The 13,672-nt window shown below is 52.6% G+C and overlaps 1 protein-coding gene across 1 annotated transcript in view; it reads right to left on the bottom strand.

Annotated features, from left to right (window-relative positions):
* Window positions 1–13,672, bottom strand: part of ASTN2 (astrotactin 2) — a 252,911-nt gene that overhangs the window by 79,280 nt on the left and 159,959 nt on the right. The window contains exon 17 of the mRNA XM_015644984.3: window positions 9,058–9,323. Coding sequence (XP_015500470.1) covers window positions 9,058–9,323 — 266 coding nt within the window. The remainder of the gene's footprint in view (window positions 1–9,057; window positions 9,324–13,672) is intronic.

The following is a 13,672-nucleotide window of genomic DNA, read 5'->3' as shown; positions in this document are numbered from 1 at the left end:
TCTGCAGAGAGAGAGAGAGGGGGGTCTGTGCAGGAAAGGAACAGCAAAGGGTGTGTGCAGATGGATGGGGAAGCATGTGCTCTCCCTGGGAAGCAAGATAAATTTGTACTTGGCTGAGGGGACCTGTGTGCACAGACAGACAGATGTGGGTGATCCCAGGAAGAGCTGCACTGTCACACCAATGACACTGCTCCACTGTCCCCCAGCCCCTCCCTGTCCCCTAACCCAGCTCCTCCCTGCACATCCTCGATTTAGAGGAGAAACCCCACCCTCTCCATCCATGCCCTTTAGTAAATCCAGTAGTCAATTCCTTGTTTTATTTTTTCCTGCTGTTAAGCACTGGCCGGATGAGCAACCCCCTGTGCTCTGCCTCGCATACGTTTTAATTAGATCCTTCAGGCTGTCATCTGCCTTGTGTCACCCTTCACACAAACCAGGTTAGGGGAGGGATGCTGCTCTCCTCACACACCTCCAACCCCTAACCGGGTTACCGGGAGCACGGCCGCCTGTGCCAGCTCCTGACTCTTGCCAGGGCCAGCCTGGGAGAGCCAGAGCTTGTCCCTGCCTTGTCCCTGCCTTGTCCCTGCCTTGTCCCTGCCTTGTCCCTGCCTTGTCCCTGCCTTGTCCCTCTGTGCTAGGCACTGGTGAGGCCACGCCTTGGGTGCTGTGTCCAGTTCTGGGCCACTCATGACAAGAGTCAGAGAAGGGAACAGAGCTGGGGAAGGGGCTGGAGAGTGAGGCCTGTGAGGAGTGCCTGAGGGAGCTCAGCCTGGAGAAAAGGAGGCTCAGGGGGAAATTCTGGCTCTGTACAACTCCCTGACAGGAGGGGACAGCTGGGGGTGTCGGGCTCTGCTGCCAGGGAACAGGGACAGGAGGAGAGGGAACAGCCTCAGACTGGACCAGGGAGGACATCAGGAGGAATTTCTTCACTGAAAGGGTGGCCAGGCTTTGGAAGGGGCTGCTCAGGTAGGTGGTGGAGTCCCCATCCCTGGAGGTGTTGAAGAAACAACTGAATGAGGCACTAATTAATGCTGTGGTGTGACAAGGGGGTGATTGGTAAAAGGTTGGACTCAGTATTGGAGGTCTATTGCAACCTAAATGATTCTGTGATTCTACAACTTCTCTTGCTTTCCTGTGGAATTTCAAGACATTTGACTTCTGGGATTTTCCCATTGGTGCTAGGGAGTGTTTGTTGAGGGGTGGGGAAGCATCAAGAGCAAATTGATGGGGAGCAGAAATGGGCAAGATCACACAGAAGGGAATGACAGCTGCCACCCCAACGAGGAGCTCAGTGGCAAAGGAGGACCAAGCGCGATGGACAAGGGTGCAGTGAAGGGGCTGAGATCCATCCCAAGGGAAGCTGCAGCCTTTGGGAAAGCTTCAGGTGGGAATGAATGCACCTTCCTGATGTCTGGTGGCTGAGAACCACCTATCCCTCCTGCCTTGGGCTGGGCTCTCCACATCCCCTGTCCTTCCCTGCCGTGCTCAGAAGCGTGCAGCGAGTGCTCTCCTCTCTGCCAGGAGACAGCACCTACACAAGCCCACCTCAGACATGGCCACTTCCATTTTGGATGCTTCATCCATGGATGCTTCACAGGCCCAAGAGTGTCTGGAATCATGAAGGGCTTCCAGGAACGATTGATCTGCTGGGAATGGCAGTGGCCCCCAACACACTGTGCTTGCCAGCCACTCCCCAGGACCCCAACACCCCTCTGTGCCCTAAGGCAATTTTATCTCTCATTTTAAAGTATCCAAATTGTATTGTTTCCCTGTGAGTCAGCCCATTTAGTTTATGTCCTTCGGTGCCAGAGGGGAAATTTATGAGATGAGAAACTGGCTCGAAACGTTTATTTTCTAGATGACGAGTCATGCCATTAGATATATAGCTTTATGAATCATAGGAACAGCATCTAATTTGCTCTTAAAGGTATAATAGGTCTGATTCCCCACACCCATGCACACACATATATTGGATTGATAGTTCCCCCCTAGGATGGCTAGTTCATTTGTTTTGACACAAGCAAGACTTACAGGACCATAAAGTCCCATCTTACCATAAGCTAAGCCTATTCATAAAAAAAATATTAGGGAAACAAACGATCAGCTAAGAACATTTGTCCTACACTCGATTGCATATGGATCTTTCTCCTGTTGTTATTTGTGCTCAGGGGGAGGCCATTTGGCCCCATTTTATAGCTGAGACACTCTGTAACAGAATCGAGAAGAACACTTCCTTTGTCCTCTGTTAGACCTGGCTGATGGAGGGAGAAGCATTAAGTTATTTCTGACTGTGGGTTTTCTGTTGACATCCCAGGAGAGGAAAGTGATAGGACATGAAGGAACCCTTCAGATCAGCATTTGCAGGACTCAGCACACACCACAGGGCTGGTGTTTGCAGATGGGATACTGGAAAGGGCACGTGTTGGGTGCTTATCTATGAATATCTGGTCTTCTCCATGGCTAACAGTGATGTGAAAATCTGGCTCAATGAGTCTGGGATGCACATCTCTGTTTCTGGAAAAATTAAAAAGGAAATACAGGGAGATAAAAAACCAACCACAGGTGAACAGGTAGGCTGGACAGAGATGTGCTGCAGATAAAGGAGATGATCTGGAAGCTGGAACTTAGGTACATTTTGGATTTTGCACTGATTTCCCACTCTCTGTTTGCTTTTTTTTTTTGCTTTCACAGCCTGAACAGATGCCATGATGGCAGCATGGCTGGAGGAAAAGCCTTCCATGCCCCTCCAGCAATACTGAGTGCTGTTCACAAGAGACAAATGCCACTCCTTAGTCTAGACACCTCTGGAAGGAGGGATGAAAAACAAAAAGGGAGAGGAAGGCTAAGGTTTCCCAGGCCAGAGACTCTTTCCAGGATCATGCTGTTCGTGTCCAAAAGGCTGCTCCAGGTTCACAGCAAAGGAAGGTGAAGTTTTGCTGTTGGCAGCTGATCTCATCCTGTGTTGTTCACACCCTCCCTGCCTCCGGCTGCCTCTCCCCCTGCAGCAGCATCACCAGCACTTCATCCTGGAAAGGGACATCAGTGATCTGCTGGAAAGGTCAGGGTGCTGGAAGGGACCCAAGGTGGGCAGCATCCTGGTTTCTGTTATTTACAGGATCCGAGGGAGGGGCAGAGGACACTGTAAAACCTGGCAGCAGGGGAAATCAAATCCCTGTGCTCTGCAGCAGCCCTGTCCTGGGGAGCCTCAGCACAAAGCTCCCCATTACAGCCCACCCCAGGTGTGACATGCAGCCATTCTCCCCTGGAAACACCAGCTGGATGTGGGCAGTGTGATGCTCCAGGGCCACAGGAGGAGGAGAAAGGCCATTTAGCAGGTATTAAAACAAGGCAACAACAAATAAAAAGAAGCACACCCCACATCAAAACAAAAAACTCACCTCAACCACAAAAAACACTGTCCTGGTTGGCCCAGGCTCCCTGTCAGCTTTGGCAGTGGGAAAATAAATCCCTGGCTCTGTCTCCCCAAGCCCTCAGGGGATGCTCTGGGGAAGCTGTGTGTCTGCAGGGACCCTGTTGTCCTCCAGCAGCTCTGCCATCGGTGCTGGAATGGGGTCAAGCAGAGCCCATGGCCTCGGGGACACCTTTCACCCTGGCTAGAAACACCTGGGGATGCTGGCCAGTGGTGGCCGTGCTCTGCTCTGCAGGAGATGGCTCCTCAGCAAGGAGTGGGGAGAAAAGATGGGGAATTTTGCTCCAACCTCAGCTGTCATCCGAGCTGGTGACCCCCAGCACGTGAAGAAGCTGTCTCCAAGAGCCCTGCCAGGGTCCCAGCCGTGCTCTGGGCTCCTGCTGAGGCCAGCAGGACCGGCAGCACTGGGATGTGCCCCCCAGCAAGCCCCCACACCATGGGCTGGGCCATGTGTGCTGCCAGGAGGCCATGGCTGCAGCAAATGCTGAGATTACTCAATTTTCCAATTAAAGCAAGGTCCTAGGGGTCTCCTAAAAATCCAGGCTCCACATCCATTTGTCTCCTTAAATACACACAGCAGGAGTTTGAGTCCATTTCCCAGTAGGAGCGAGATTGATCTCTCCTGCCTCCCTTCTCCACACCCCCCTCACAACACCACCCTCTAAGCATTTCTGCAGCTGGCTGAGCTGCTCCACAGAAGCTTGTTTCAGGGTTTTTTGGAGGAAAAATGGACAGACCACAAACAGGAGGGACCACACTGCCCAACATACCTTGCCTTTTCTCCCCTCCCCTGGCCACGGCTGCCCCGTGGCTCTGGACACACACATGTGGGAGGGGATGGGGGCAGCAGGGCATTCCCTGCCCTCCTGTAAGGGACAAGGACATTTGCAGATCATGCAGACCTGTGCTCCCACTCTCAGTCTGCCTCTGGGTGCCTCCAGGGTTGTGCTGGGAAGCAAGAAGATGATGCCCACCCCATGGGGAGAGGGCTGGCAGAAGTTGCTTAAGGTGGAGGAGGAAAATCACCATAACCTGAGAGGACTCTAACTGGGGTGAGGAGCAGCTCTTCTCTTTGGGTCCAGGATGTCCCCTAGAGGGAAAGCACCTGGGGTCACCACATCTCTCTTCTCTCCCACCACAAACACTCAACAGCATCCAGCCCTTGAGGTGTTGAGAGCATTTTGCCAGCAGAAAGCCCCAGCACAGAAAGAAGCTCTTTGTTGTTGGGCCTGGCCAGCCACTGACACTGGTGGTTTCCTCTGCAGCTCACAGTGGAGACTCCTCCAGCTTCATGTGGAGGGACCACTGTGGTGTCTGCAGCACTGCAGAGCACAGAGGAAGCAGAAGAGAGAGGCTGGCATCGACCAAAATTGATGCAGGATCCACAGAGCTCCAGAGAAGTCCCTGGAAGGTGACAGACAAGGTCACAGCTTCTCTGTCTCTTTACACTGTTTGAGCTCCCAGTGTGAGCACTCAGACTGGGGAGCACTGGAGCTGCAACAGCAGTGATATATAAAATATTTGGATTAGCTGGATCTCACCAGGTGGCTGGGGCTGGTGCAGAGGGGACCCCAGCACTGCCTCTACCCCAGCAAGAAATCCTCCCTGTCCAACCTGCCACCCACAGCCACACCAGCTGTGACAGCTACAGAAAAGACATTAATTCAAAAAAGCCCTTCAAAAACTGCCTGAACCTCCAAAAACACCTCCTTCACCCTGGCAAGGCAGCACTGCCACAGTTCCCAGCCAGGCTGCAGTGACCAGTGATGGAGAGAATTCTTTGACCAGCACTATTAAAGCACAGGGAGAAACAAAGAAACTCCTAGCAGGGCCCAATCCACAGTTCTCACTGCATACAAGAAGGAAAAGCAGGGTCTGATCCTTTTCCTGGTACTGAGATTGTTTCTCCCTGCTCCATGCTGGAGCTGGACTGTGAGGAGAGGTCACACAGAGCTGAGAGTTTCCTTGAGGACATTTCCTCTGGACAAATGCTCCCTGGACAGCAAAAGGAAAAACTCCTGGAGCCTTTCACGTTTCAGGCCCTTGCTTCAAAGCAAGAAGAAAACAGCAATTCCCACTGACATGGAAATAAAACATTTTCTAACTCATTTCACGTGGGCAAAGTAATATATTTTCACCTCATCTCCTGCTTGGAAATGGTCAGTTTTAGCTGAAATCAAACATGCACACAAATAAATATCACAAATCAGCCCACAGCAGACACCCAGCACAGAAACTGAAACCCCAGCATTTAAGAGTCTGGCAAGGTCATCAGCAACCAAGAACACAGCCTTGGACCGGGCTGTAGCTGTAAATTTTAAAAAGTGCATAACTCGCTGCACTAAGGGAGATGAAAAGACAAACCTATTAAAAAATACACATCCTGCAGAGGGTAAAATGTCTTTACCTGTGTTTTGCTGCTCAGCTGATACAGGAAAACTTTCAGCCAGGTTTATAGGAGTCAATATCCACCTTGTTAATGACCTTGTTATCTGTCTGTACAGCATTGTCTTTGTGGACACATATGCAAAGAGAACCGTGTTTACAATTATTGTTTTTTTAACACTACAAGAGAATTGGGATGTGCCTGCAGTTCCTCTAAGGTCAGCATTTGATGTATGGATTGAGAATCATCTACGTGAAGGGAGAGAAGCAGGCTATGGAGCACTCAAGACTGGAGAAGCTGGACTTGGCTCAGCCCAGGCAAGTGAAAATCTTATTTATGGCACATGAGAACACTACTCTGCAGTGCCTGAGACACCCCCAGCCTCCTGTTTGGTGCTGGAAATGGGTATTTCATCATCCAGGTGATACATGAGATGCTCCTGGTGGAGTATCTGTGGGATACAGACCCACACACCCTGTGGGAGCCTCTCAATTCACAGAGATCGGTCACAGTTTAAACTTGGTGTTCTGGCTCTCTGCTGGGTCTTGGCTGACAGGCTGATGTCCCACTGGTGGTGGCAGCTCCTTACCACCCCTAAACCCGTTTCCCTTTCATGGTAACCCGCTCTGCTCACAGGGAAGGCGAGGGAAAGACGATGCCCCTGCCCTCCATGATCATCCATCGTGCTCGAGCTCACGATGCCACAAGAGGATGGGGACACATTTTCACACAGGCAGCACTAACCCCACACCAGAACATCCTCTCCAGGAGAGGGACATGGCCCCTATAAGCTCCACTTCCTCCAGAGAGGCAGCTACAGCTCTGCTCAGCCCAGGCTCCCGTGTGGAGAGCCAAGGTTTGTGCCGAGGTGGCACCACCACCATCACAGTAGTGGTGGACTTCAGCCTTCAGGTACCAGGATTTGTCCCTGCTTGTGGTGCCAAGGACAGCAAGAGAAGGAGAGGGAGAGGGAGAGAGTAAAAATCCTGCAGGAGAGAGGCTGGTGGAGAGAAGGGGGAGAAACAAGATGGGGTGAAGGGATGGAGGGAGAAGGACAGCCCATCAGAAGTGAGCAAGAAGGGGGAAGTGATGGAGCTGATGCAACACGAGGGGTTCATGATGAGAGAATGGAAAGGAGGGGCAGAGAAGGCAGAAAACACTCCCTGTGTCCTGCTGGAGCAAGGATGGGGATGGTTTGGGGTTGTAGGGAGGAAGGGGATGAGAGGGCCTGCTCTCAAGAGAAGCCAAGAGCGAAAGCAACCTGTCCCAGCTAAGGAGGGGGCAGTAAGACAAGACAGCATGATCCCACCTGCTGCCCAGCCCAGGACCTTGCACTGTGGATGGCACATTGACCTGTCCTGGCATGTGCTGCTCACTGCCAGCTCCCTTAGTGCCTGCTCTGGCAGCATCCCCCACCCTGCAGCTGCCCAGATCCCTGGCCCTGTCACCTCTTATCCCAGCCCTGCCCCTGGACAGCTCCCTGGGGTGAGCAGACTCACACAGCACCCTCACACAGGGACAGGCTCCCAGGGGATGCCCCTCCACCCCTGGGTCAGCAGGTGCAAGGTGGAAGAGGAAGAGGAGGAGAAGCAGGCAGCACAGCCCCAGGGAGTATTGCTGGGGTGTCTCTGGTTTGGTTGCTTTGTTGGGGTTTTGTTTGTTTGCTGGTTTTCCCAGCGCCTCAGCAGAAAGCACAATGCAGGCTGAGCTCCAGCTGCAGCTGATGGGGCCAGCCCTCGCTGGAGCCAGGGGAGCAGGGAAGGGAGGGAAGGCGGGAGGAAGGGAGGCTGCTGGTGGAACAGACTTCAGCTCCCCAGGACAAAGAGGCGCCCTGAGCGAGCCCAGCAGCATCAGCAGGACTGGGGGGACGGGTGAGGAGGAGGAGAAGGAGGAAGAAGGGGGCAGGTTGCAGCCAGGCCCAGAGGGGCAGGGTGGCATTGCCACCTGGGCACAGGGCAATGCAGGGGACCTGGTGGTGAGCAGAGTCCGTGGAGATCCTTCAGATCCTGCTGGGCTCTTCTGCTACACCCTCCTCGCTGGCTAACCCACCTCCTGTGTCCCTGAGGGAATGTCTTCTTGCAGATTGCTGCTGGGAAGCACATCTTTCTTGCCTGAAGGAATCCAGCTTTCCCAGTGCTCTCCCTGTACCTGCAGTGCCTCATCCCAGCCCTGCCCTGGGCATGCTGATAACAGCAGATCAACCTCTACACAAGAACTGCCCAGTGGGAAGAGAAGGCATGGGTGGGGAAAGAATGAAGGAAGAAAACATCCTGGGAGATAGGGAGTTTGAGGAAAAGATCCAGAAGAGAGGCAAACTGAGGTGTGGAAGTCAGGCATGGCTTCATGCAAGGACCAACAGGGTTGATAGATGGGAGAGCAGGAAGCAGATCAAGAGGTAGGCAGGGAGTGACAGTCCCCAGAGACAGCACCCAGGACTGGGGTACCAGGAGAAGCATGAGCACTCCTCCCCACGGATGTGGGAAGGGGATGAAGCATCACTCCTGGTGGTCACACCCCCACGTGCCAGGATTGTTTCCTGACCTGCAGCCCTCTGCATCCCACCCACAGCTGCTGCACGCTGGCTCACTCCAGACGTCCTAATCAAGTACAGGCTCAGTGCTAATAAGTGACTTTAAGCAGGTCTGTCATTTCTGGACTTGAGATTGGGGTCAGAGGGCTGCGGAGGGGGGGTGGGAGTGGCAGTGAACCGAGAAAGTGGGAACTCAATCTCCACAGGATTAACACTGAAGCTCTTGCAGGAGCCCAGCCCTGGGGATCAGTGACCTCCAGCCTGGCTGGTCCCTCCTGGAGTAACAGTGACCTCCTGTGGCTGTGGGACTGTCCCGAGGGGATGGTTCTTCCCTCCCTCTGCGCCTTTGCAAAGCCACACTGGAGCCCTGGAGGCCTCTGGCCACCCCTCAAACAGGTATGTCCGAGATCTTGGAGCCAGACTGAGCTGGGGCTTGGCTCCTGAGACCTCTCCACAGGACGCACCTAGCACACCACTGGGAATGACTGTGGCTTTGGCTGCTTATGGCATTGCCTTGAACCTATTGAAGGCAGGGAGGTGCAGGTCTGAGAGGGCTGTGTGTGGTGGGCAGCAGAACCTGCCAGCTCCATCACTGGCACCATCCCACAGCACTGGAAAACACCCCCTGGCTGCAGGGGGCTGCGGAGGGGATCTGAGAGGGGACAGAGCGAGGTCACAGAGGTGGGGCTGGCCCATCACAGGCTCACTCACCTCCCTGGTGTCGTTGTCCTGGATCAGAGCATACAGAGGCACCACCCTGTTGATCTCCAGCAGAACCGGGGTCGGGCTGAGCTGCTCCTTGCCGGGCCGGCGGCACAGGTGGCAGGTGGACGGGCAGCGCCCTTTCTCCTCGCAGTGAATCTCCACCCCCGAGATGAGGTGGTCATCTGACAGCATCTGTGCTGTCAGCAGGCCCGACAGGTACGTGATGAAGGGCATGGATTTCAGCTCCTTCTTGTTCCCGAGCTCGGTTGTTTCTGGGTTAGGAAGAAACCAAACAGTGTTAAACAAATCTCAGCACAGGTCTCTTCCCAAAACCAGAGTGCTGCAGCCAGGGTAAATGCAGCTGCTGAAGGTGCAGGCCAGGTGGGAGCAGGAAAAAAGAAAGGTCAAGGAGAGGAGAAAAACAGGACTTGCAGGTCACTGCTTGGAATTGTGAGCTTTTCCAGACAAGCACGTCTAAACTGACAAAACTGATTGTTCTTCTTTTTTGTAACTTGCATATCCACTTTCTGTGCTCCAAAATGGGACAAAATCACCTCAGTATATCTTCCCTGCCAAAGAGACACATCCCCAAAGGGACCAAAAGGAGCTGAATGCCCTTTAGCCCTACCCTAACACCAGCCCCCTCTAGTCCTCGTGGTCCTCAGGTCACTCTTGTGGGTGACACAATATCCAGGGCACTGAAATGGATCCAAAGAGGCTGCAAAAGGACTGCTTGGAAGGATGGAGCCCCTTGGCAGTGAGGAAAAGCAGGTATGAGGACAAAGTCTCTGCATGGAGGCATTACCAAAACCAAATTGCCAACACTGCTTTCAGGAAACATTCAGGCCTTTGAAACCCACTGGGAAACCACCTGGTGGTCTTGAGCACAAAGCAATAAACCTGGAGAACCTTTACTTTGTTTTGTGTTCATCCAAACACTTGCTAAGGCCAAGGGAAGTTTCACACTTGAGCGAAGGAGACTCAACTGCAATGTCTGTCCTGTACACTTCCATTTAAATTCTTTGTCTGTAGCTGGGCTGACCCAAGAAGGCCCAACTCTCATAACCTGGTGACAGACCCACAGAAGAAAAGGCTTTCTCCATCTAATGGCTGTTGCCTCTAGCAACAAATCCCCAGCCCCGAGAAGGAGCGGAAGAGGAGCAAGGGTTGTCTCAACACTCTGGGCTTGCAGTGACATGCAGCTGATCTGGCAAGGCACAAGCCATTTGGAAATACAAGTAAACAGCGTTCATTCATGACTTCCAGAGCCCTCGAGGGTAGGGACAGCCCTTCCCTGCTGTCTGGCTGTCAGGGAACACTTCTGTGCACAAGATCAAAACTGTCGTGGGGAGAACGAGCAAATTCCAACCAACCCCTGTTTTAGTGGAATAGAAGGGGAGCAGTTGCTAAGATAAATTAGAACAAGGCTGTAGGGAGATGTTTCAACATCTAGGGAGACACTGGAGTGCACAGACATTGGAAACAGGAGGTGGAGCTGCTTCTTGGAGAGATTATTTTCTAGAAGATCAGCTCCAGGCAACTTCAAGTCTCATAAGGGAAAGCCATGAAGCCTTGAAATACAGGGTGCCAGAGAAAGAAGAAATTTATAGGGGGATACCATGAGCCTCTTCTCACTTATGAATAACATCTAACATCACTACTAAAGTACATGTAGAAGAGAAAGGTGATAATTACACTTCTGGGCTGCAAAGCTTCATCACCAGAGCTGAAGCAGCTTTAGAGATCCTTCATGGAGAAGGAAGCTTTGGAGCCATGCTTTAAGGGGGGACATGAACACAGGGCTGAAAAGACAGTGAAATCAGTTATCTCATGACTGGCAACAGGATATCAAACCTTCCTTCTGCATTATTTGCTTTATAGCTAAGAATTATAGATCGCTATAATCCAACCAGCGGGAGCAAAGCCATTTCAGGAGCAGCAGTGCTCAGGTGGAGCTGCACAGGGGAAGGCACAGAGTTCTGAAAATCAGGTCAGGTAGAAAACTGTGAGCTCCCCTTCCCCAGCAGCCAGGGGCTCAGTGACAGATTAACCACAAAGCTGGGTGACTGATGGCAGACCTGTGAGCAGAGCAGACTTCATGGCTGAGGTGGAATTGGCTGTCTGCAGTTAATCCTCTTTAGAACAGATCCCAGCAGCACTGGGAAAAGGATTCCTTTGCAGACTGGCAAGGATCCATGGTGCTCCCTTAAATGTACGAGGTACCAGGGCTCTGGGTACGACTCAAAGGAAGAAAATGAAATAGGGAATGATTTAACAGAGGGAAACTGGCTTCATTGTCAAATTGCCACCTGTCATCCAGACAAACATTTAGATGTCATCAGCACTGGGTAGCAATTCCTGGTAGATTTTGTGGGGTGGTTTTGGGGTGCTTACATACAGCCCTAACAAAATAATCCCCCTGTTTCTGCTACTGGAACCTATCTGGGAGCAGCAGCAGCACACCCTGCTTGTGAGGCAGCTCCTCCAGAGCCAGAGAGAGGCAGTGAGGAGGAGATGCTCCTCATCTACTTGCTCAGGTGCTTCCTCCCTAGAAAGCTGGAGGTTTCCTTGCTGGATGCAGTACTTCCCTCTCAACCCACCCAGATCCCCCCACCCACCACTCAGGGAATCTCACAGGGGGAATTTTCAGACCTGAGAGGTATTTTCCCTCCAGAACATATTCCTGCACCTGCTGTTGCAGCTATAGCCAGGGAAGATGGGATTGGGGTCCCTCGATTTCCCCCTGCCTTACATCTGACAAGAGTTTGGGTTTTCCCTTCAGCTCCCTGCATGCAAGGAAAGGGCTCAGCAGTAAACTGGAGATGACCCACAAGTTCTTGTAGGCTCAGCCTGGTTTTTATTATGTATATAGAACAGGGCAAGCTCTCAGGACACTCCTGCAAAGCCTCTTCACTCCTGGGGAAGGGTTTTGAAGGTGACTGCTGCCAGGATGCTCACAAGGTCCTTTCTGGGAAGAGGAGGAGACTCGGCTGCAGCAGTGAGGATATGAGGATCCCTTATCAGCCCCTGAATCTGAACATGCTGTCACTAACACTGCTGGCAACCCAGCTGAACCCTGGCAACATCTGCTTGGGAGCAGAGAGCCTTGGATGCAGTTGGATGCATCACGACAAGTTGTGGGAATTATTTGTCTGAAATATGGATTTAAACAAAAAAAAAATAACCAAAAAAATAAACCAACACCACCACAAAACAAATAAAATAACAGCCCTGTGCCAGGCATCAGGCCTTGTGTAAGAAAGGGAGAATGAACAGCACAGGGTGTGCAGAGGAACTGTTTGCCTGCTGGGGTGCCTGGCCGTGTTTCTGGGCTCCACCAGGATTTTACAATCCCACAGCACGAGGTGTGTGCCTGCACAAAGGGGTCCCTGCTCGGGATGCAGCAGTTGCTGATGTGGGAAAATGCTTCCAGCATTACCAGCAGCACCTCCTGGTGCCTGGACATGAGGGAGCAGGGTAACACCACTGCTAAAACAAAAAGAACAGTGTAATGCCTAATTTGTACTGTAAATTCTGTACTGTCCTGAGAGCTCCCAGGAGGAGGTGGGTTTCCTTGTGGCCCAGCATTTCATACAACACCTCTTCCAAAAGATCCCCAAGTCATCCCAAAACTGGGAATCATTCCACTTGCCACAAAAATGCAGCCATATCAGGGGTAGGATGTGATATCTCCTGAAGAGCAGAAATGCTTGGAACAAGGACAGGACAAGGCTCTCCAGCTGGAGTTGTAGAGGGAAAAGTGGGAACAGACCCAGGTAGGGATTCCTGCAGGCTCAGCAGGTTAACCCCACCAACACCAACAGGCTGCTCAGCTGGGCTTGATTTAGGAACTGGGGTTTGCATTTTATGCAAGGAAGAGGGAATTCTGCTCCACCTTCTGCATACTCCATCCTTCACTGGACAGACCTAGTGCCACCACAGGCAGGACACTGGGGACTTGTGGCCAGGACACATCCAGGACACAGGCTGTCTGTATATCACTCGGTGGAATAATATCCTTTTTGCTGGCAAATCCATCCAAAGGGAGTTAGAAAGGAAATCAATAGATGTGTTTGCCTGGGAATTTCTCCTGCACTGAGATATTGACAGTGCAGTGGCCACCAGGTCTGTGAAGAGCTTGGACAGATTTAATTCTGCCCACTGTTAGTGATGGGCAAACACTGCTGGGGATGCGAGGAAGGCGTGGGCAGTGTCCAGGGGAGTCAGTCTGGCACATCCATCCATGTGTGTGGGAGGGACAGGACAGGACAAGAGGGATTACTGCTGAGGAACCGCTACTTTTGGGACATGAATCCCACGTGGGAATGCCCTTCCCTGGGAGAAGGCATGCGCTCAGCGCGGCCGGGGGGCTGCAGGATGCGAGCGCGGAGCTGAGGATGGGCAGTGCGGGATGCGCCCGCCGGACCCTCCCCGCAGCGGGGCCGGACCGGAGGGGCAGTTGTGGCCGTGTCGGTCCGTGGGGCCCTGCTGCCCTCTCGTGGCACCGCGGCAGGACGGCGCTGGGATCCCGGGATGCGGCACATCATCCTGGGATACAGGACATCATCTTGGGATACAGGATATCATCCTGGGATACAGGACATCATCCCGGGATACAGGA

Source organism: Parus major, chromosome 17 (genome assembly GCF_001522545.3).
Source record: "Parus major isolate Abel chromosome 17, Parus_major1.1, whole genome shotgun sequence".
Classification (NCBI taxonomy): Eukaryota; Metazoa; Chordata; class Aves; order Passeriformes; family Paridae; genus Parus; species Parus major.
This window is presented reverse-complemented; position numbering and strand designations above follow the sequence as displayed.